This window comes from Ptychodera flava, chromosome 8, assembly GCF_041260155.1.
Source record: "Ptychodera flava strain L36383 chromosome 8, AS_Pfla_20210202, whole genome shotgun sequence".
Classification (NCBI taxonomy): domain Eukaryota; kingdom Metazoa; phylum Hemichordata; class Enteropneusta; family Ptychoderidae; genus Ptychodera; species Ptychodera flava.
In genome coordinates, this window is record NC_091935.1 from 1,608,168 (window position 1) to 1,630,460 (window position 22,293).

At 35.9% G+C, this 22,293-nt stretch overlaps 2 protein-coding genes across 10 annotated transcripts; one reads left to right on the top strand and one right to left on the bottom strand.

The window, feature by feature from the left end:
• Positions 1-1,652: 1,652 nt before the first annotated feature.
• LOC139138157 (zinc finger Ran-binding domain-containing protein 2-like) lies at positions 1,653-12,744 on the bottom strand. Of its 4 annotated transcripts, none has more exons than XR_011553542.1 (9): positions 12,593-12,744; positions 11,886-11,938; positions 11,261-11,363; positions 10,244-10,403; positions 8,710-8,925; positions 6,448-6,683; positions 5,752-5,919; positions 2,485-4,692; positions 1,653-2,420 (listed from the first exon to the last, which is right to left on the bottom strand). XR_011553542.1 is itself a non-coding variant. In XM_070706394.1 (8 exons), exons 1-8 carry the CDS (start codon positions 12,703-12,705, stop codon positions 4,671-4,673), a joined length of 1,071 nt encoding a protein of 356 aa, XP_070562495.1. In that variant the 5' UTR covers positions 12,706-12,744; the 3' UTR covers positions 1,653-4,670. The 4 variants fall into 4 exon arrangements, 2 of the variants coding, with proteins under 2 accessions (XP_070562495.1, XP_070562494.1); XR_011553541.1 differs by having other exon boundaries at positions 5,746-5,919; XM_070706394.1 differs by having other exon boundaries at positions 1,653-4,692.
• LOC139138156 (leucine-rich repeat-containing protein 42-like) lies at positions 12,588-21,132 on the top strand. 6 transcript variants are annotated; one of them, XM_070706392.1, is made up of 6 exons: positions 12,588-12,727; positions 14,081-14,630; positions 17,154-17,272; positions 17,691-17,779; positions 18,083-18,263; positions 18,811-21,132. In XM_070706392.1, the coding sequence occupies exons 2-6, from the start codon at positions 14,311-14,313 to the stop codon at positions 19,230-19,232; spliced, it is 1,131 nt and encodes a 376-aa protein (XP_070562493.1). In that variant the 5' UTR covers positions 12,588-12,727; positions 14,081-14,310; the 3' UTR covers positions 19,233-21,132. The 6 variants fall into 6 exon arrangements, with proteins under 6 accessions (XP_070562493.1, XP_070562492.1, XP_070562488.1 ...); XM_070706391.1 differs by lacking the exon at positions 12,588-12,727 and adding an exon at positions 12,877-12,983; XM_070706387.1 differs by lacking the exon at positions 12,588-12,727 and adding an exon at positions 12,890-13,693.
• Positions 21,133-22,293: the final 1,161 nt, after the last annotated feature.

Here is a 22,293-nt window from a genome sequence, read left to right on the forward strand (position 1 = left end):
CCGGCTTTGTAACGTCTCAGCATATATAGCAAATTAATATTCGGCAATTTGATGGAGGCGCAGACCTTACTCATTAATTCACACAGTATACTTAATACTGAAATTGCAATATCATCAGGTATAGTAAATAGGCCTACATGACTGGTCAAAAGTCAATGATACAGCACCAACTTCAAAATTTGATAATTACTGGAACAGATTCTTTGGACAAAGATAATCTCAATAACAGAATGTCACAAAGTGAAACAAACCTGAATGAAGAATCAACAGCTCATGTATGAATAGTTTCAGAAAGAGAGAATTTATCACCAATAACAGAGTCATAGCACCAAAATTTTTAAAAAGCAAATTAATTACACAATTCAAGCAGATTTGATAAGGTCAGTGTGAGCAAGTTGCAAACGAAATCTCAAAGTTATCAGACAAGCAGTCTCAAAGAGTTAATATCACCACCAAACAAACGATAAAAATCTCCCATGAAAATTTAAACTTTATTTTAAATTCTTGAATGAGGTCATCCCTTGGAGCATACAAAGTAAATGTCAAAGTCATTAAACGAGCAGTTTCAGTGAAGAACATTTTTGAAGAATAAAAGTCGTCAGATTTCATGTTTCTGTTAAAAAATCACCATAAGGATATCAATGGGAAATTGTAATTAGAAAATTCAGGGACCAGCAGCATCAGAGGGGAAACTGTTTTAAACAAAAATAAATAAATCGGGCCCTCAAATTCATACTTGGAACTGAAATCCCTATTTCAGTATGCTTGTACGAGGTAGGAAACTACTTACTCAAAAGCTCTCAGACCAGCACTTTTGGATAAAATTTGTGAAAGAATTCACAAATATATATATTATATTAAAATCCACATACAAACTGCAACAGCTACAAAACAAAGTCAAAAGCTATCCAAACAGATATCAGAATAACTTTCTTAAAAAGTGAAAATTCAATTATCTCATCATCTTCAACGAAAATAATAGAAAATAACTTTGGATGCATTTTTACCCATAAATTGGTTTCACATAAATGAAAACTGTAACAGGTAACTGCAGCGAAGCAATGCTGATTAATGTAACTATACTATACAGGTCACAATAGATCACTTTGATCCAGTACTTTCATGTACTACATGTATTTGTCTACTTAAACCAGGATCCATACACTTAGGTACTTCAAATTCAAGGACTTTTCAGCTATTTTCACAGACTTTATGAGGTCCAAGGTTTTTAATTAGCATCATGAAATTTTTGAAAATCTTGGGCATTATGAATTCTCTAGGGCTTTCCAACGAACCAATTTCACATTCAAGGACTTTTCTCTGAGGCTTTGAAATTTAAGGACTTTCCACAAAAGACCTTGTTTGACCATAGACCCTAGGGTATATGGTTGACTCAATGTTATGAGCAGTCCAATCTCCAACTACTATTTCACATTCAAATTGAGGCATCAATGCAATACTTGTGTGCTACCTTCTACAAAATGAGACTTCAATGAGCTACACGTGTTCTGACATACTTTTATGGAGGAACTGTCCACCATTGAAATTCTTCCAGAATAGTATGTATCTTCATTGTAATTCCCACATCAAAGTATAAAGTCAAAACTGATAATGCTGCATGTTAAAGATTTTTAAACATAGAACTCTGGAGATATTTTGTGGAAAAAAAAGAATTTATTCAGATTTAATGACAGGTCTACACACAAAACTTAAAACTCTAGTGGGTCACTACTGAAAATGAAGACAATTCCTTGGTTAGATGGGACTTCAGTACTAAATGCAGCTAAAAATGAAAGTTGTTTATCAATGGACTCTTCACTTAAAAATAATCAGAATTTATTGACAATTGCTGGAATTTAATCTCCATGTATATTCACAACATCAGCTTGTTAAGCAGTCCTTCAGATGTTAAATTGGCATTACACCTGGGAAATTATCCTGTTTGTAATACTTACCAGTACCACATTAACTATCCGTGCATATTTCATTTTCTGCATGGAGTCAAGCAGCTATGAAAACCATCCTTATTTCAAGCTGAGGGTTTTTTCTCTATCCAATTGTTTTCAGTTGTACAAATGCACCTTTATTCCAGTTTTTCAACTTGCTGTTTTTTACAAAGTATTCGGAAACATTCTCACAGAATTTTCTCCAAAGTACTCTGCGCAATCCACCATGTACATGGCATTTTCCCTAGCGTACTATGCCATGTAAGGTTACAAGAATTGACTACCCTCAGTCAACTTTGCTATACTGCTGGTTGTCAGAGTATCGTGCCTATCTCTTCCCCATTCCTATGGAAAGTGCTCCATCTTTGCACAGAAAATGGACTTGTTCCACAATTTGGCTGAGAGGAAGAAGCGAGTACATTGAGTACTTGCATAATCTTGGGTAGCTGTGATATCGCATCAGTACTGTGGCATCTATCAAACATGCTCAGGTCACGGGTCATCGCCACAGAACAGTTCTGTGGCGATGACCCTTGACCCCCGAGCGCATTCGATAGATGCCACAGCACTACTGTGATATCACAGCTACATCTAGGGGTGCATTTTCAAGGAGTGCAATACTCAATATTATCAATACTCTGACAACAAAGGATGGAATTTGGCTTCAGGTATACCATGAATTGTACAAAAAAAAGAACATAAACTGTCTTTGTAGCTTACAACAATGTAACCAATGCACTGAATACTACTACTATGTTTACAGATAAACCAATGCTAGGAAATCCATGGCAACTAAATCAAGCAGTTACTAGTTTAAATTACAACCAAGACTGTGTGACTAGGCAGTATTTCTTCCAAGATGTTATCTCTTTATGGCAACTGAAGAAAGTCCCATCCTCAAAACTACCCTTGGAAGAAATTGTAGATGATTTTTTGGTGACCATTTGGCAAGCTGAACATAAATTTTCATTTCATTTACCACAAAATAAATAAAATCCGTATAGTGGGGTGAGTCACAATTTCAAACCCATAAATTGTACTTGACTTTGCAAACAGGACTTGGGCTGTTAAATTACCTTGAAATGTTTAAAACATACTGACACCTATTTGTATGGTCAACTATCATATTCAAATGACACAAGTTAATTTGCAAACCAAAAACAACTTGAAAACACTGAAGTGAAGATACTGATTGTGACGTATGCACTAAATATACTACATCTATGTACTCTTGAGGGAGAAGTTTCAGATTTCAACTTCTTAGGTTGCAAGAATTTTGAACTCCAAAGTCTTTGTTTCAAGAATCACACAAATCACATCTACTGAAATGGTTCACATTTAATTTCCATGGATACTTGTGGGTTTTGCGAGTTAATTTATATCTCAGGCAACTTGAATCAAAAAAATGTGAAACATATCCAGTATAATTGGTACATATTTATACACACTCATCTGTGTAAAACTAAAATTTCCCCTGACCTTATGTAATCCAGCACAGAGCAAGACACAACAGATGCAAATTCTGTCACAGTCAAAACAGCTGAGGCACAGGGGCACACATGAGACGATTGCAACACGTACTATGTGAAAATCTTCCTGTGAAATTGTTATCAAATTTCAGAACAATGCAAAAATTTACCAATCAGGGACAGATACAATCTTTTGAAAGGAGCTACAAAAAATGAACTTGTCCCTTGTACATGGCCTTTTGATATCTGATTAGTCAGTTCACTTTTTATGATAATTTTTGTAAATTAAAAATCGTTTTTACAGTGACACAGGACAATTTTAGTTCATGTAACATGCTTATTATGCATAGGGATTGAATTGATGGAAATTTTTGTAAAATTATTCATCAAGAGGCTAGCTTGGAATTTGCAAGTCTCTTTATTATTTTGTTGCAGAAGCCCAAAAAGACAGTGCTGGAGCAGTCTCTCCACACAGAGAGACTATGATTGAAACCTGGAAAGCGCAATGAGCAAGGCTTCCGTATGTGACTAGACAGAATACAGGACATCAGACGTCATTAACAGTGACAGTGTGGTGACATAAACAGTGAGAGGAGAAAAAGAGTAATGAGGAGTTGAGGTATATAATGTACAATTTGGGGCAGATGAATATTCCATATTGATAAAGAATAATTAGCACAAAATTTTAATACCGAAACAGTGCTCATTAATATAATTTGCATAATTTAATAATAATCTGCCCCATATCTTGCACAATAGGGTTGAGGGGAGGGAATGAATTAGTATTTATTGTGGCTATGAGGACAGGTTTTTCACTTAATGTACATCCTAGCAAAGTTATCTGTTCTGTGGCATGAACAGAATACACTTTCTCTTCTAAATCGCACTCTTCAGAACCCTCCAAGCAATTACTTCTCTTACTCCCAGTTTAAGTTACTTTTGAAGCAACAGGAAAATATTCAACAAGGATATGGAAACAAAGCTTCATCTGATTTGTAGAATTTGTTTTCTGAGTTATTGTATAGAAAGGTGAGTGAAAGGTGTTATGCAAGACATCTTGATAAAATACAGTATTGTTGAACAATGGCTTGAACTGTTGGCAAGCTGATAATCAAAACAAACAAACGAAAAACATTACAATTGAGAAATGTACAAAGACTCCGTTATTATCAGCAACCCAGACATGAGTACAATTATTCAGAATTGTTTTTACAACTTAATGTTTACAAATCCTGTTAACCTTGGCCATCCTATGTCATGTCTTCTTTGAACTGCTTCTGCAAAATATAAATGGGAAATCAAATTGTCACTCTGGAGGTTTAATATTAACTGATATGAAGGTAGAATGCGCCTCAGAGACAGATATTTGGACTCTCAAACTTTTACAATTATTTTCTGATATACCATTTGTGGGGGTTCATTTTAAAGATCTTGGTGTAAGAAAACTTTTCACTGGCTAAGTTTTTTGAAAATTAAAAATTCTATTTTTCTCCACAGAGTTAACACAGGGATGGCTGCAATTTTGAATTTTACATATCAGTAAATCTTGGGTTATTTGTTTCTCTAGTACCAAAATTTGTAAGGTAACATCAGAATTTTATGCTCGATTTTGAAAGAGAATTGTTGAAAGACTCCTTAACGAAAGTTTGAGCAAATAAGTCTTTCACTTTTGAGGCGCATACTACCTTAAATGGCACAACTCTCTTTGCATGCAAAACTGAAACTATAAATATCACGATTGTCTTCATGAGTGGTGTTCATTTTAATATATTATGACAGATGTTGTGATTTCTATTTTTCAAAACTTTCTATAAAATGCTCTGCTGAACACGTGTCTACATTTTGGATAGTCCAATCTATTGTTGAAGCTAATATAACGGAGGAAATTTTCTCAAATTCAGCCAAATGTTACCTGAACCAATAAAATTATGTGATATTTGTGTTGAAAATAGCAACTTTATATCTCAATTTACCCTCTCATCCATAACTACAATTTGTTTTCATCCTTTTGTTTTCTTTTGTGTCTTTAAATGTAAACAAATTCATGGAAAATGTGGTTAATTTCAGTCTCGTGTGAAGCAAGCAGCTTTAAATGGCCACAGACTACCATTATCATCTGGTATTGTACTTAATTGTCTACTGATTATTGAAGAAATTACTTTCAGTAATTCATCCTAATTAACAACTTGGCTAATTAATCAAGTTTTGATGATCTTGGCTGTGTTTCAGGTAGCATAAAAATGATAACCAATTAGTACGCCAGTTGCAAAAGCAGTTATGTAGGTACATGCTACTGGCAAAAAATGCCTCATGATTTTTTTTACCCATACCCAAACCTTTCCCGTGATCTTGAACGTGACCTAGATCGGGAACTGGACCGGCTCCTTCTTCGCTTTCTCCTGTCTGAGGGTGAACTTGAGCGGGACCTAGAGTGATATCGTTTCTTGTGGCTGGAAGAGCGGGATCTGGAACGGCTGCGTGAATCATATGAACTAGAACGAGATCTGAAAGAGCAGGCAAGAATTCAGAAAAATCATCAACAAAATTCAGGATACAGAGCCATCTAATTGCTTTGAGCACACCCATCCACCAAAACAGCAGAACCTGTCCTAAAATGTAATGTCTGTTCGAGTGGAAAATACAAGAATTTTCAGCAATTCATTATTATTAATCCACTTGAAAAAGGAAAGTATACAAGCAAAGTCCAAAACATTATGCCAAGGACAGCTTTATCTGAACTGTACGTATTTTTTTATGAGAGACATTAAGACTGAGACAGACAGTAATAGTCTTCAGTTCAGATTAATTGCATTAACATATTAACAGATTTACGCGATGTTGTCATTCTTCTGAAACTCAATTAGGACAGATTCTGTTGCTGAATTCAGTGAAGTGAAGAACTTTTGACATCACTGGTTATGGGTGTGATAATGTTTGATGGGGAAACCAAGCTGTAGAAGATAATGCATCAGTCAATTTTTTTGCAAAGTCCCATTTTATTTTGAGCTGCATGTCACCGATACATGAATTACCTTGACCTAGACCCAGAGGAGCCTCTACTTCTACTAGAGTATGACCTAGAGTAAGATCTGGATCTGGACCGAGATCTGGACCTTGACCGGGATCTGGAAAGGGAACGGGAACGAGATCTGGAATATGAAGATGATGATCTGGAGCGTGATCTCCTCCTGTGGTCTTTGTTATCTTCATCATCACTGGCAGCTAGGTCATACTTAGATAGGTCACCGCCATCATCATCATCATCATCCTGAAATCAAATCCAATTGATAAAGGAATTCAATGACACTGGGATTATGATGAAAGTCTCTTTGTAAACTATCTGAAACAAGTCATCATTGATGACACAGTCCCCACTTGTTAATGGGTACTTTGATTACAGGTCCTCAGAGAGGATAGAGTCCTCTTCATTAGGTCTGTGATAAAAATACTTTTGAATAAATTCGCTTGATACATGTCTGAGCTGTAGTTCAGGACATGAAAAAATCGTAATAAAATGGCCACATGGCGGCCTTATTGGATCGTATCCCAAACAAATCAATGTGCATATGTATGACATAGGTCAATGTCCTTGTACCAACTTTGAATAAAATCTGTTGAAACATGCCTGAGTAATGGCTCCGTACATGAAAAAATCGTAATAAAATGGCCGCCTAGCAGCCATATTGGATTGCATCACAAAACAAATTGGTGTGCATATCTATGTCATCGGTATATGTCCTTGTACCAACTTTGAATAAAATCGGTTGAAACATGCCTGAGTAATGGCTCTATACATGAAAAAATCGTAATAAAATGGCCACACGACAGCCATATTGGATCGTACCACAAAACAAATCGACATGCATCTGTATGACATATGAAGTAATCCTTGTGACAAGTTTGAATGAAATCGCTCCAGGCATCTCTGAGATGTCTGCGTGAACGGACGCACGCACGCACGCACGCACGCACGGACATGACCTATAAGTCCCCCCGGATGGTGTCTGTGGGGACTAAAACCATCTGCACAAAGTTTCATCAAATTTGGTACAGTTGTACCAGAAACAGCGCTCTAATCTTAAATATGCAAATAAGACCTAATTATGCATGCCACACCAATATAAATAGACCTGCATGTGTATGCCATAGTGTAGTATCCTTGTACCAAGTTTAAAAAGAATTGGCACAGGAATATCTCAGATATCTGCATTCATGAGCCCCTATGCATAGACACAGCATTAGTATTAATTTCATCCTGGAACCCCTGTGGATCATACCTGGGGACCCTGTGGATGGATATCAAATACAGGAAAGAAAACGGCCGTCACACAGCCATTTATGATCGAATCATTACAAAAATCGGCGTGCATATATATGTGATAAGGATTAATATAGGTACCAACTTTCAATGCAATCGCGCCCGGCATCTTTGAGAAATTTACATGAACGAACGTACAGTCGTAAAATATAGTAAAACAAAATGGCCGCCACGCAGCCATTTTAGACCAGATCAGAATAAAAATCAATGTGCATATGTATAACATATAGAGTAATCTATGTACCAAGTTTGAATGGAATCGCTCTTAGAATCACTGAGAAATTTGCGTGAACATACGCTAAGACATCAAATACAGGAAACAAAATGGCTGCCAGACGGCCATTTTGAATCGGATCGTAAAACAAATCGACGTGCATATGTATGGCATAGATGATAATCCTTGTACCAAGTTTGAATGAAATCGCTCTAGGCGTCTCTGAGATATCTGTGTGAACGGACGGACGGACGGACGCACACACGCACGCACGGACATGACCAAACCTATAAGTCCCCCGGACGGTGTCCGTGGGGACTAATTATCCATACTAGAGGTGGACTAATATTTCTGTACTATTTGTTGTCGGTAATTTTGCAGCTTTATCAGAATAAATTCAACACCACAGATATGTATCTGCTGTCAATCAACTCATTAGTTGAGAAAAACCATTCTACAATGAAACTAGGATTATATAAGTATACAAATCACAATCCTGTGAGTCACAAAAGCTTTCCTACTGTCAGTGCATAAAATGTTGAAGAAAGCTTTTCAAAGATGAAATCAATGATATTTTTACTGGGTGAAATGATTTGTGAAGTTTCACAGACTAAACTCAATACCTTAATTATGTTACTCAAAAAATGTCTTTGCCATTTAAGTGAATAAAATAATGAAGTGAAATTTTATTAGAACACAAACAGATAACGGTTTATCTGTTCATAAAATACACGTCACATAATAATTTAGCACTGGACTTACGTCAGATTCTAATTGGTATTTTGAAATATCAGCATCATCACCACTCTCTTCTTCATCAGAATCTAATTTATATTTGGAAATGTCTCCGTCTTCATCATCATCTTCATCATCTTCCTCTTTGTCCTCATTCTCTGCTTTCTTCAAATTTTCAACAAAGTCACTTTTGCCCCCTGACTGATCGAGTTTTCCACGAAACCGTTTCTTTTTCCTTCCAAACTGAAATAAATCACACACAATTGTTGAAAGTTTCAATACTTCACCTTTTCAATAAGTATTTCAAAGTTCACATTGGGTTGTGTCAAGTAAGACTTGTTTGGATTCCACTTTTTTCAACAAAATGTGAGTTTAACTCTTTTTCTGTCAAATTCATCAGGTGGAGTTGGTTATAACCAGCCATGTGAAATGTCCCATATATCCTATTTTAGAAAGGACTTGAACATTTTGTAAACATGATTTCACGGACTTTAATAATCTGCTATAACATAATAAGCCAAGTAGGTGAAAATATTTATAGGTCTAGGCTCTATACTGCTTTTCACTGATTCGGCATATGCAGGATTAGGGTTAAATGTAATCATAAAAATGTTTGTTGTTGTTGTGTTCTAACTGGACTCTCTGAAAGCCCTTCATAAGCTACACAACTCTGTCCTTAATTCTATGGTGATGCGCCGTCAATGGGCTCACCAAGCTTGCTGGGTTGACATGTAGCAGAATGTGGGGCTGTTAACACCTGTTTTTTCGAATTTCCTTCCAAGTTTTCTGATTGGCTATATTGTGGGTGCTCTTTGGGCCCAACATAGGGCTTTCTTTCCACCCCTATAGTGATTGACAGGCTCGTTATCTATCGAACATAAGCATGATGCAGCTGTCAAGGTAAGGACAAACAGTTCAGTATTCTATTTAAACATAGGACCTCTATACTTGCCAGTTTACATAATTACAGTCTGGACTGTGATACTATTGAACACGCTGTGCATCAAAGAAGTAATTGGTAGCAGAGTAATGTTCTGTCGCCCGTTGAGAGTATTACTAGCGTATCCATGCTGTTAGCACATGATGACAGGGCTTCTTACTGCTGGTCTCACAATGTAATGGTCTTTTCAACACAGTAAGTTTTCACGTATAAGACATTTGAACCATGGACTTTCCACCATAAAGACCATAATTGCACGTAGTCGCTATCTATTTCAGTACATTGTGTAATACAAGCCCAAGATATTTTAGCTGCATGGTATCAACACTGATATCCCTTGTTATCTCATGTCTCTATAGCATGGTCCAATGGCAAGCACAATGGAAAAGTATGGGTGGAGTTTTTATAAACAATAAAAAATATCGAAAATAAAATCGAAAAACCAAGTGTTAACAGCTCTGCTCGGCTCAACTTCTGAGGTGCATGTATGGTCTGAGGCATAGCTATTGAGGGGCTGTGAGAGTCTATGTTCTCACATGCAACATGATAGAGAGTGAGCAGATGGGAAGAGAATGACGGAACACAGACTCTATAATGTTCATTATTTGAAATAGATATTACCTCATCATATTCTCCATCTGAATCATCTCTCTCCTTGTACTCAACAGTTCCACGTTCATTGTAGCCACCACCATAACCAGTACGCTCTTCTACCTTGCCAATCTTGGGTGTGTGACACATGTTGCAAGTCGAGCGCCGTGCCCAGTTGACATTACCACATCTGCAGAAACAAAATTATTGATCTAAATGAGATCCAACTCATCTCACACACTTGTATTCCCATTTGACAATGATTATAATGCTCCTCAGATACCATGAAGTAGAACTACAATTTGATGACGGGATGACCTAGCAAATTGCTGATGGGATGACCTAGTAATATTTGCTTTTGCTTTTAAATGGCACCCATAAAAATAGCCATGTCATACCAAAGGTCAGTGTTGTAATCGCTTGCTGACTATATTTTCGTCATATTTGTTTCATTTGAAATGTGATCAACTGTTTTCTGTTAACCTACGTTTGTTGAGCATCCTACTGTAAGACCTTTGCTTTCATTGCCCTGGTGACTGTCTAGAGCATAAAAATACCTTTGTGACATAACCTCTCTATAAACCAGACATTATGACAGTCAAAGTATTTACACATTTGTAAATGTTATGTCTGTTGGTACAGCTTGAGTAGACTTTATATGACAACCACCAATTCAGTTAATATTATAAATCATTAAAACTTACATGTAACAATAATAACTGAATAAATTGACAGTGACCTTTGTCCCTGTAATAATGATATGTGAGGTATGGATAACTAGGGTATATTTTACAAAACATAGCCGGCATTTTCAGGCATTCCAAAACAATCCACAATGATACAGATCTCTTCCTGCATGTTCTTGGATGCTTGTACCATTTTATATCTCTGTGAATCAGCACCACCCTTAAAAGATGTTCAAGCTGCTGCCTTGTTTAATTTAGAACCAACTACCTACAGAATTTAGAACAACCAACTACCTAGAGACTGTGCCAAAGAAAAGATGTGTATTGCACAGAAAATCATCACAAGATTTCAAGGACTTACGTTTTGCATTGCCAATCATTGGCACTAAATAGTCCTTTGCTTTTCTCGGCAGCTGCTTTACCAATCTCAATGCCACCAGCCTTCACCTTGACATTGGTTTTATCTGCACAAGATCAATGCTATAACAATTAAAACAACTGCAAAATTATAGACATTCTATCTTTTATGTAATTTAAGGTTGAACAAGCCTGGGGGACAGATATTGGGACTCTCAAACTTTTAAAATTCTTTCTAATCTACCACTTGTGGGGGTTCATTTTAAAGCTCTTGGTGTAAGACAACTTTTCACAGGCTTAATTTTTAAAATTCAAAAATTTTACTTTTCTCCATAGAGTTAACATAGGGATGACGGCAGCCATTTTGCATTTTAAATATTGGTAAATCTTGGGTAATTTGTTTCTCTAGTACCAAATTTGCATGGTCGACCCACGATTTTCATTCTTGATTTTGAAGGAGAATTGTTCAAAAATTCCTTGAGGAAAATTTGACCAAAAGTTTAAGTCTTTCACTTTGGAGGCACATTCTACCTTTAGAAGGTGAATACAAAGCTCTTCATTTTATTTCTCTTGCACCACACATGAGAAATCAAATTCAACAAACAACCACAAACAGAAAAGAGACATACCTTTGCCACAACGATTGCAACTTGTTCTCCGTGCAAAGTTCACATTACCGCATCTACAAATATAAAAGAATCATAAAGTTAGTGCCACGACAGAATCTACAATAATGAATAACTCTATACAAACATTGGGGTGGTTGGGTGAAAGGTCAACTGAACTTAAACAGTCACCTGTCAGAGGTGGAGGTTAGCTACTTATAAATTCATTGTTATTACGTCTTCTTCATAATGTTGCAACAACAATACAATGTATATAGGGAGACTTTAGTTGATGAACTAAGAACAGCAGGTGAAGGGTATGGGTAATATCCATAAAAAAATTTGCGCTATGTAAATTGCCATGGGCAGAACGGATGTCTAGTATTGACAGTCTGATGTGCACTGTCGTCAGTTCGCAGTGCCGAGATAGGGACAAATACAGCATCGTGTCGACCGGTACATCTGACATCGATATGTATAATAAATGCCAAAGATGCCGATCGTATAGAGCAGAAGGCACTATGTTCACGGTATGTCCTGTACTGAGAGTGGCCTTCCTTACTGCTACACATATAAATTTGTCTCACAGCTGTTCAGGCGGCACTGTGTGGACATGAGAAGTTGCCCCTAAACCAATGATTCTCATGGTTGCAGAGTTGACCGACGAACAAAAACAATCGTAAAATTGTCAATTCCATTTCAACGGCAAATTACGGGATGGTTCAACTTACTTTTGGTCCGAACATACCCAATCACCTTCGCTCATGCGAAAATTCTTGTTTCCCGCAGAGGACGACATATTGGACACCGTTGCTACATTGATGTCGTAAATTGAGATGGGCATTCGTCGACATCCTATGCAAAAGGTCCGAATATATTAATCATAATGTCTTGTAGACACGTAATAACTAAATTATGATTATTTTAAATACATGTTAGAATTATTATAACGCGTATATTGCGCTGACACGACCATAGCAAATATTCTTAGAGGAATTGGGGAATGACAATGTACTGATAATTGTATAAGAGTGCAGAGTTCTTATTTCTGGCGCGACACTTGCTACATACGCCGGCCGCGAAGCCGGACCCTGGCTGAAGAGAGTAGATGTATCGTATTGGGTAGATATCGACAAATTTGACGAAAATCTGAAAGGTTCTTTTGACAGTTTGCACTTTCAACCTGCGATTCCTCCGGTAAACAGTAAACTCTGCCTTGATATTTGAATTCTTGAAATGTGCTGCGCAGGATTGAAACGTAGGATGGTATATAGCGCCACCATCGTCACCCCAACTTTGTCTGTCCCATGAAAGTACTGGTTAGGACTCATGGAGTTCTTCTGCCTCCATAGTATCGCATTGAATGTGCACACACCGGGTCAGGAATCCCGGTCTGCCATATTCCTGTGTTATGCCGGCGGCGCGACAAATATGAAGATTGCACATACAGTGGTAGATCACTCATCTTTAATCTCACCTAAATCTCACAAAGTTGAGAGTCAGTGATACCATGGATGTAAAAATGGTGATACAACCAACTGTTGTTCTACCTATACAATGTACCTAGACAGTCGCCACATACTAGCGGTATAGTATACGAACAAGAAATCACCTTTTAGTTGGACTGAGCAAACTTTTTTCAGAGATGAATGAGTAACTTCATAAAAAATAGTGTTTCCGTTTTACATGCCCTCATGAAATAAGGGAAAATGATCAGGAACTTGTTTTATTTTTTAATTGCCTGTGACACAGGAAAAAAGCTAAATGAAGCAAATCTTGTGTGATTTTTGAAAAAGGGAAAAACAAGTCTATGGTTCTTTTTTTTAAATAGGGTAAGGAAACCGTAAACATTTATTAGGCCTAATACTTTGTGATTTTCTGTTGGTTTTATATACTTTTTTCCAAGAGTACAATGTTTACTTGGTTGCTTTATCATAGTTTATATGTTTTGGTGTGCTAACTTTTCCTGTGTTCATGTGCAGTATAGTTTAAAACTTAACACTTTGTTCATACCTTGCTTATCAGTTTGTTTTTTGCAAATGTTTGGGAAAATTTCTGCCCCAATTTCCAATATCGCACTGATCTACTGATTAAAGAAAACACAAAGTGACTTAATTTCAATATTTATTGGTTTACTGCCATGCAAAAATACTGTATAACAACTATAGTACGACTACTATTGTATGTACCAATATTGGATATTGTTTGTTTACCAATAGGTGGATGACTTTGAACTGTATGGCAGTAAATTTGTGATGGAAGTCAGCCACGGCACAGGACGTGAGAATCTTGACATTTTTTATCAGAAATACAGTCAGTCAGGTACTGAAAAACCAGCAAAGAAAATGAAAGTCAGAACTGTTCAAACAGACAGTCACCAGCCAATGCAATACAGTCATGGAGGATGTCATGGACAAACAAGCACTCCTAAATCACTGCTGTTTTAGCCATGGACTTTGTAGCTTCTCATATCCATCTGGTTGAGTCTCTCAGGGACTTTCCTTCTCTCATTGGCAAGCAGTTGTTTGACCTGACAAGAAAGCATGGAATGTTTTTTGATGACGACCGACAAATCAAAGCCGCTCAGTTGTTCTGCAATGCGTACAAGGAAGAAGTACTCTGTGAGTTAAATCTACATGGATCATACCTTGCTGTCAATCAGTGTCTGCACGTACTACTTGAATTTCATCATCTTGTCAAGTTAGATGTCAGTGACTGTGATCTTGGAGATGATCATCAATATCTACTCCATATTGGTGGTATGCCATGGTAAGTATTAGCAATGTAAGGGTACATGTATGTGATATGTCTTAAGAATATGGTATAATTGGAAAAATAAAGCCAATAACACTTTCAATCTCAGTTCCCTGTATGGAGATCTTCATCATTTAAAACGATGGGATTCTGTCAAACCATAGTGAAAGAGTTAAACACATATCTGGTTAGGAGTGACATTGTTATGATATTGATATTACTGCATCTGTAGAATGTATAAATTAGGCCAAGAAAAATAAAAAGTTTGTTTCTCATCTTCGACATATTTCAACCAGATATGAACTGAAAATGCTCACGTGTTTAATTATATGTTGAAGTTATGTGTTAATTTGAACCTTTGCCACATGTTTGCAACTTCATTGAAAGTGTTATGATCAACATAATGAATAATATTCACCACAGATTAATTTTAAATCCAAGTATATATCCCCAATCAGGAAAGTTCATTAAAATATGCAAATTAGGAATTGACTGAAATGTTCTCATTAAATATGCAAATTATGAATTGGCTGAAGTAAAAATGTTAAATGACTTTCAATAATGTTGTATCATAGTATCTTTAATGTACAAAGCAATTCATCAACCTTGGTCTAGTCAAGACAGATAAATATCCTTAATTAGGAAAATTCACTAAATTTGCAAATACGGAATCGGCTAAAGTAAAAATGCTTAATGACTTTTAATGCTGTATCATAGTATCTTTAACGTACAGAGCAAGTTTTGTTAAATTTGGTCTAGTCAATACAGATAAATATCCCTAATTAGGAAAGTTCATTATATATGCAAATTAGGAATTGGCTGATGTAAACGATGACTTTTAATAATGTTGTTTTATAGTATCTTCAATATATGTTGCAAGATTCATCCACTTCGGTCGAATCAATTCAGATATATATCCCTAATTAGTGAAGTTCATTAAAAATGTAAATAAGGAATTGGCTGAAGTAAAACTGCTTAATGATTTTCAATAATGTTATATCATAGTATCTTCAATGTACATAGCAAGTTTCATCAACTTTGGTAAAGTCCATTCAGATTTATATATCTAATTAGAAAAGTTTATTAAATATGCAAATAAGTATTTGGCTGAAGTAAAAATGCTTAATGAATTTCAACAATGTTATATCATAGTATCTTTAATGTACATAGCAACTTTCATCAATTTTGGTCAAGTCAATTCAAATAAATATCCCTAATTCCAAAAGTTCGTTAAATATGCAAATAAAGAGTTTGATGAAGTAGGAATGCTTAATGACTTTCTGTAATGTTAAATCATAGTATCTTCAATATACATACCAAGTTTTGTCAATTTTGATCAAGTCAAATGTGATATATATCCTAATTATGAAAGATCATTAAATATGCAAATTATTCATTATCTTTTATGTCACCCCTTAATATCTTTCACAGCTGATATATCTTGGTGTGATCAACATTTGTAGCAAATCTCATTAAATTGTGTGCAATCGTTGTCAATATATATCAGTTTTTTCTAAAATAATTAATTATGCAAATGAGCAAAAAGTAAGCAAGCCACACCCACCAAAAACTAATCAGTTCTTGCCATTTGCAAACTGAATCTATATATCAGATTTAATTCTGATCTGGTGAGCCGTTTTTTAGATATTGAGCACACAGACAGACAGACACACAGACAGACAGACAGACAGACAGACACACAGACAGACAGACAGACACACAGACAGACAGACATCGCTGCGACATATGCTCACATGTGTCAACACGTGAGCAAAAAATGATGTGGTGACGTGGGTGTTTTTTTACTCTCAAATTTTTTTTTATTCTTCAATAAACAACGCAGAAAAAAATTTGAAAACAACAGGAATGCACGCAGAGATAAATGCACATGCTGCTTTATTATTTTTGTATAGCAACAGTTCTGATGTTTGACCTTCAGTGCAGCAATGCAGTTTTGACAGCATAATATAACAGTGACATATGTGTACAGTTCTGAATGGAATGTTAGTGTCAATTATTTTGTTTACCGTTCTGTTTTATACAGCACTGTGTTATGCACTATCGTCGCATATTTTTGCATTTATTTATTTTATTTCCTCATGAGCAGAAAAAAAGGTTGACATGGCGCGGCGGGTCTGAATTGACGCGCGCAAGGATGAGAAACAAACTTTTTATTTTTCTTGGCCTTAGTTCAATTTATCTCTAAAGTTGTGACCATTTCTGACTAACTTATTATAAAACACCTTTTTTTTTCGTAAATCAGGCTCTTTAATGTTCCAGACCATTACCATCTGTGAGATTTATCTCATCAATATTGAATGTCTTTGGTTCAATGATGTCTGTATAGTTTAGGTGCAGATGGCATCATCCAAATGAGTACTCAGCTGTTAACATTTAAGCTTTCAATGAATAAAGTCAGCTATTCTATCACATTTGTTTTAAACTTTTACCAGATACTTAGTGATCATGCTTTCTTTCATTTTTGAAGATCAGTTAGCAATCTAGCTCTGTTATAATATTTCACTTTTCATTACACAGCTTAGAATGTCTGAAACTCAGGGAGAATCATCTTTCTGATATTGGCATCCAAAAGTTAACAACAAAGTTGAGAGTGTTTGGCACTGGGCCAAGTAAACTCAAATACCTAGATCTCTCAGGTGAGTTGTTATAAAATTGTAGAACCTGGACCTCAAGTGTTCATTGTAAATCCATGACCTACCTTCTTTTTATTTACTGAGAAAGTCTCTGTTTAGTGTATCCCTGAAATTCACTGGAGTGGTTTTGACTGAAACACAGAGAACAATGTAGTGTTCACTCCTTGGAAAAGCAGAGAGGTCCTCAAAATCCCAGTGGAGAACCCTAAGAAATATATTTTACTTGTACAAAAAATACCATTCTTTGCATTAAAATATCTGTTGAATTGTATTTGAATAATTTATTGTTTTGATTCTCCTGCATTCATCATATGTCTATTACTTGTTGCTGGCCAATAATCTTTGCATATTATCATAATATCTCGTAGTATAGGTATTGAGACAAACCTGAACATTGTACTGTACTGTTGATCTTTTGTAGGAAATCCAAAATTGACAGACAGATGTGTGATTTACCTGTTCATTTTCAAGATGTTGGATTTTCTTGATCTGTCTGCGTCAAAACTGACTGTAAGTGAACACTTGGGCATTTTGAATCATTTGTCATAGTGTTTATAATGTGTGCTGTCTGTGGTTTCTGTCTAACTGTTTGAGTGTGTTAAGCATAGTTCATGAAGAGCATTTTGCCAGATCAAAATTAAATGAACATTTTCTATTTGATCTCACATAAGAAATTGAATTAGTATTACTGTTCATATTCTAAAAGAGATGTTAATAAATTGACAGTCAAAATATGGTACTGGTAATTTGATCAAAATATGGTACCGGTGAGTTGGTCTGTTGTAAATATGTACATACATTTCTTTGCAACAGTGTGAAGGTGGTATTTCTAAGCTTGAAAGAAACACCACTCTAAGACGGGTGAAAATACAAAACAGAATAGCTGATGAGGTCAAAGTTGAAACATGTGGATGGGCTGAAGCGTTGATGGCAGAATGGATTATGATGTACACTCAACATAAAACAGTGAAGACAAAAAATCCATACAAAAAATGTAAGTTATTTTAGGCATGTATTCTGTCTTTTAATATTAGTGAATCTTTGAGTCCATGTAGGGATTTCATCAAAATTTCCCCAAGTCAGCTCCATACCATTACTACATGTAAAGTGTAAATATTTCTTGAGTAAATGGTGCATCAACTGGCTCATTGGACAAACTACTTCTAGGTTTGTCTTTTCATGTTGGTAAAATCATATACCAACTAACTGTAGGAAATTTCTATGGATAAATGTGCAGGGTGAAATGATGAGGGTCTTGATCAATTCTACATCACTTTTTAAGTTGTGATCTTGAGTATTAAATGTCAGTATTCAGTCTCGTCTTCTGGGTTACACTCCACGATAGGAAATTAAGAATGACTCCACTCCAAGAAAAAATTACTCACTTAAAATTACACAGAATCTTGTGACTATGAAATCTCATAATGTATTGTTTTACCACATTCAATTACTCTATTATTCAATTACGTTTTTGATTAGACAATTATTTTTGTGTTGGTCAGAAGATAATCATGTCCTTTCTACTCTTATTTCTCATCTAGATAAGATAATGAAAGTTGATCACAACTCCATGGAAATCAGTCAGCAAGATAAGGTCAATGACTTTCCAGTTATTCAGTTTGCATCACGGAACCATCCATTATTTGATGATGAAATTGATGTTACAGATGTTAGTAAATGCCATGACAAGAAACTTGACAGGCTACGACTCAGGGGAAGAAACAGTAAAATGCGACGCAATACCTCAAAAGCAATGTTGTCCGGAGATGTTGACATTGCGGATTTGATTTTGCACCCATCTTCTGACATGAAAGATTCCATGGGAAATCTTTGTGGACACTCCGGAATGAAACTTGTGGATGGCACAAGCAGTGACAGGAAAATGAATGAAGAACTAAGTGATGAGGAAATGAATTTACTTCACAGCTATCTGGTACCAGCCAATAAAAGTCAAAAACTGTGAAGTGGTTACCATGTAGTGTCAAATAGGTTACAGAATTGGTCCATATGGGTACACTTACACTGGATTGGATAGTTACCTCAATGTTTGTTGAAACTAGGATGGGTATTTGTTGCGTGATAGAATTGGTCCATATGGCATAAATGAATGATATGACAAACAGCCAATAGAATTGGTCCATATGGCATAAATGAATGATATGACAAACAGCCAATAGAATCGGTCCATATGGCATAAATGAATGATATGACAAACAGCCAATAGAATTGGTCCATATGGCATAAATGAATGATATGACAAACAGCCAATAGAATTGGTCCATATGGCATAAATGAATGATATGACAAACAGCCAATAGAATTGGTCCATATGGCATAAATGAATGATATGACAAACAGCCTTTGAAGTAATGACAGTAGAATTATATTGCAGACTTGGAAGTCAAGAACATTTTGTATGTTAACCCTTTGAACCCGGCTCGGAGAGAAATGTCCGATGACGTCATAGAGTACCAGGGGGTCAGGGTGCAAAGGGTTAATCAGCTTGCTTAACAGTGAAAAAGCTGCAAAATTGAGAAATTTTGGAAGTTCTCAATGACTCACACCAGGATAACTGTATGAAGATTTGCCCCTTTAAGGTAGTATGCGCCTCGAAAGTGAAAGACTTAAACTTTTGCTTAAACTTTACTGAGTGGAACTTTCAACCATTCTCTTACAAAATCAACAATAAAAATGGGGGGTCACCGTGCAAAGTTTGGAACTGGCAAAACAAATTACCCAACCTTTTGCGATATTTGAAATTCAAAATGTCCACCACTGCAATGTTAACTCTATGGGGGAAAATTAAATTTTACATTTTCGAAAAACTAAGACGGTGAAAGATTTTCTTTCTCCAACAACTTTAAAATGAACCCCCACAAGTGGTAGAACAGAAAATAATTGTAGAAATTTGAGAGTCCGACTATTTGTTCCCGAGGTGCATTTTACCTTAAACAGGAGGGGATCAATGCATCTGAGTACCCATCTGGAGTGAGTGGTAATGGCTGGCCTAATGATGGCTGAGTTCTTTTATACTGGTACGGTAAATGCATTAGTGTATGATAAACAATTGTTAACCCTTTCACAATCATGGTTTGGCCCAACTCCGTTGTTATCAATTGTGAGTGTGGACCTGTTGTCAGGCAATTGGGGTGAACAGAGACGAAACATAAATTCTTCAGGAATGATACAACTCTGAGTGTGATGTTTCTAGAAATATCGCTGTTTCTCTGCTTTTGAAAGACGGTACATGTCTCTATCTCAACAACATCACTTTAAAACACAGATGTGGTTGTCAAGTTTTGATATGTGTAGCAAGTCCCATAAAATATCCAACAAACTGATGTATTGTCTTTGTTCCATGATAGCTTATTTTTCACGGAACAAAAGTTCAAAATGAAGATACCGTTGTCATTTAGATTAAGTACCAAAACCCAGAGAATGAAATTCCAAATAATCTATCAATAGCTATTTGTTTTCATCAGTAAAGAAGTCATTCATGTATTCCATTGAATGTCAAAGCATCTTTTAGTTATCACATCTATTGTTGAATTTTATCCTTATTCTCAACATGAACTTATGGCAACTTCATGATGTATATATATTAAACTAAATACTGTCAACCAAGAAATATTTCATATTTTCTTTTGCAATTATGTAATGTATGATTTTTTTGCCATGATTAATTTTCATGTTTTGCGTTTTAACCACACACATATGCAGTGAAAGTGCATCAACAGTTCCTTCAGAGAAATGTTTTGACAAAAGATGAGAAAATGTGCTGTAAAATTTACATTTGAAAATGTTTTCATTATTTGAATAAATAAGACAATTCCTGAATTAAATAACAAAGAAAATTTAAAAAAGTATGTGAATGAGGTTATCCTAGGAACATGTATACCAACTCTGTGAACAATCTGGCTGGTGGTTTTACAAGAAAATTATTTCCACTTATAATTTAGAATGCTGGTTCCAAATATTTATTAATTCAAATTTTATTATTTTTAATATCTCTGAATGATATCATTTGTCAAAGTTAACACCCCTCCTTGAATTTGCATATGCAAATTTGTCGTAAGTGTTACACACCTGGATGAAATTATGCCGGATTTGAAAGCTACCAGATGAACATCTACAGAGGAAAATGTTTTGAGCAAAAAAGGAGAAAGTCACCCCAGAAAATTTACATAGAGTCAAATATCACCTTGTTTGGATAAATTTCAGTGAAGCCATTCTCAGACACCTTGAAACCAAATGCAGGCTTTAGGATGAGTGCTGTGTGAAATATTTTGACCAATATTGTTGAAAACCCAAAATACAAAGATCACTTGTTCAAAAAGGAATACAAAACGAGGTATCTAAGCGATTACAAAAGTGCAGTCGTCGTAACTGCGCGTGTGTATTTCGTTCATGATATCTAGATACAGCTAGTCAACATATTTTAGCATATGTTTTGATTACAGATCAGTAAAATTTTCAGTCTTCAATCAACTTTTACTTAACCAGTACACCAAATTTCAGTTACACTTGAAGTCTTGTTCATAGATATATATACGGACATAACGTTGCATTCCCATGGAAAGCTGCCGGTGATGGCGCCTGGCACAAGGACAGCTCAGGTGAGGGAAGTCCAGATGTGCATGAAATTCTGAGTGTGCGTATCCACCACGAATCTGGATGTCGAACGCCAGTGGTAAAAGACCGGCAACCACAAAAAAAACTCGATTGTACCTTTCTATGTTGATAGCTCTAGGGAAATTGCGCTAATAAGATTTCATCACCGCAATGCCCAATTAATAATAATTAATACATTGATGCTTTACTTCGGCCTACGCTGGTGCCCCAGCAGCAGTTTTATGTCACGTTATTCAGTGTTACAACAAAGGCGTCCGTTGTAGGCCATTAAGAGAGCAAGTAGAAAATATAACTGATGAAGTGAATAAATTGTACATGCAACTGACACATACAATGGGAATACGCATCTTCTTTGTGAACAAACGCTCTCATGTTTTCTTATATACTTACCA

What these genes read in the sequence shown, in the direction of transcription:
- LOC139138157 (XM_070706393.1), bottom strand. Translation starts at nt 12,705, where the DNA reads ATGCCCATCTCAATTTACGACATCAATGTAGCAACGGTGTCCAATATG. An exon ending in AATGATTGGCAATGCAAAAC is followed by an intron (nt 10,404 to 11,260) that starts GTAAGTCCTTGA and finishes TTGTTTCTGCAG; the next exon opens with ATGTGGTAATGTCAACTGGG. An exon ending in AGATCACGGGAAAGGTTTGG is followed by an intron (nt 4,693 to 5,745) that starts GTATGGGTAAAA and finishes TATATTTTGCAG; the next exon opens with AAGCAGTTCAAAGAAGACAT.
- LOC139138156 (XM_070706392.1), top strand. Translation starts at nt 14,311, where the DNA reads ATGGACTTTGTAGCTTCTCATATCCATCTGGTTGAGTCTCTCAGGGAC. An exon ending in CATATTGGTGGTATGCCATG is followed by an intron (nt 14,631 to 17,153) that starts GTAAGTATTAGC and finishes TTCATTACACAG; the next exon opens with CTTAGAATGTCTGAAACTCA. An exon ending in CAAATACCTAGATCTCTCAG is followed by an intron (nt 17,273 to 17,690) that starts GTGAGTTGTTAT and finishes GATCTTTTGTAG; the next exon opens with GAAATCCAAAATTGACAGAC.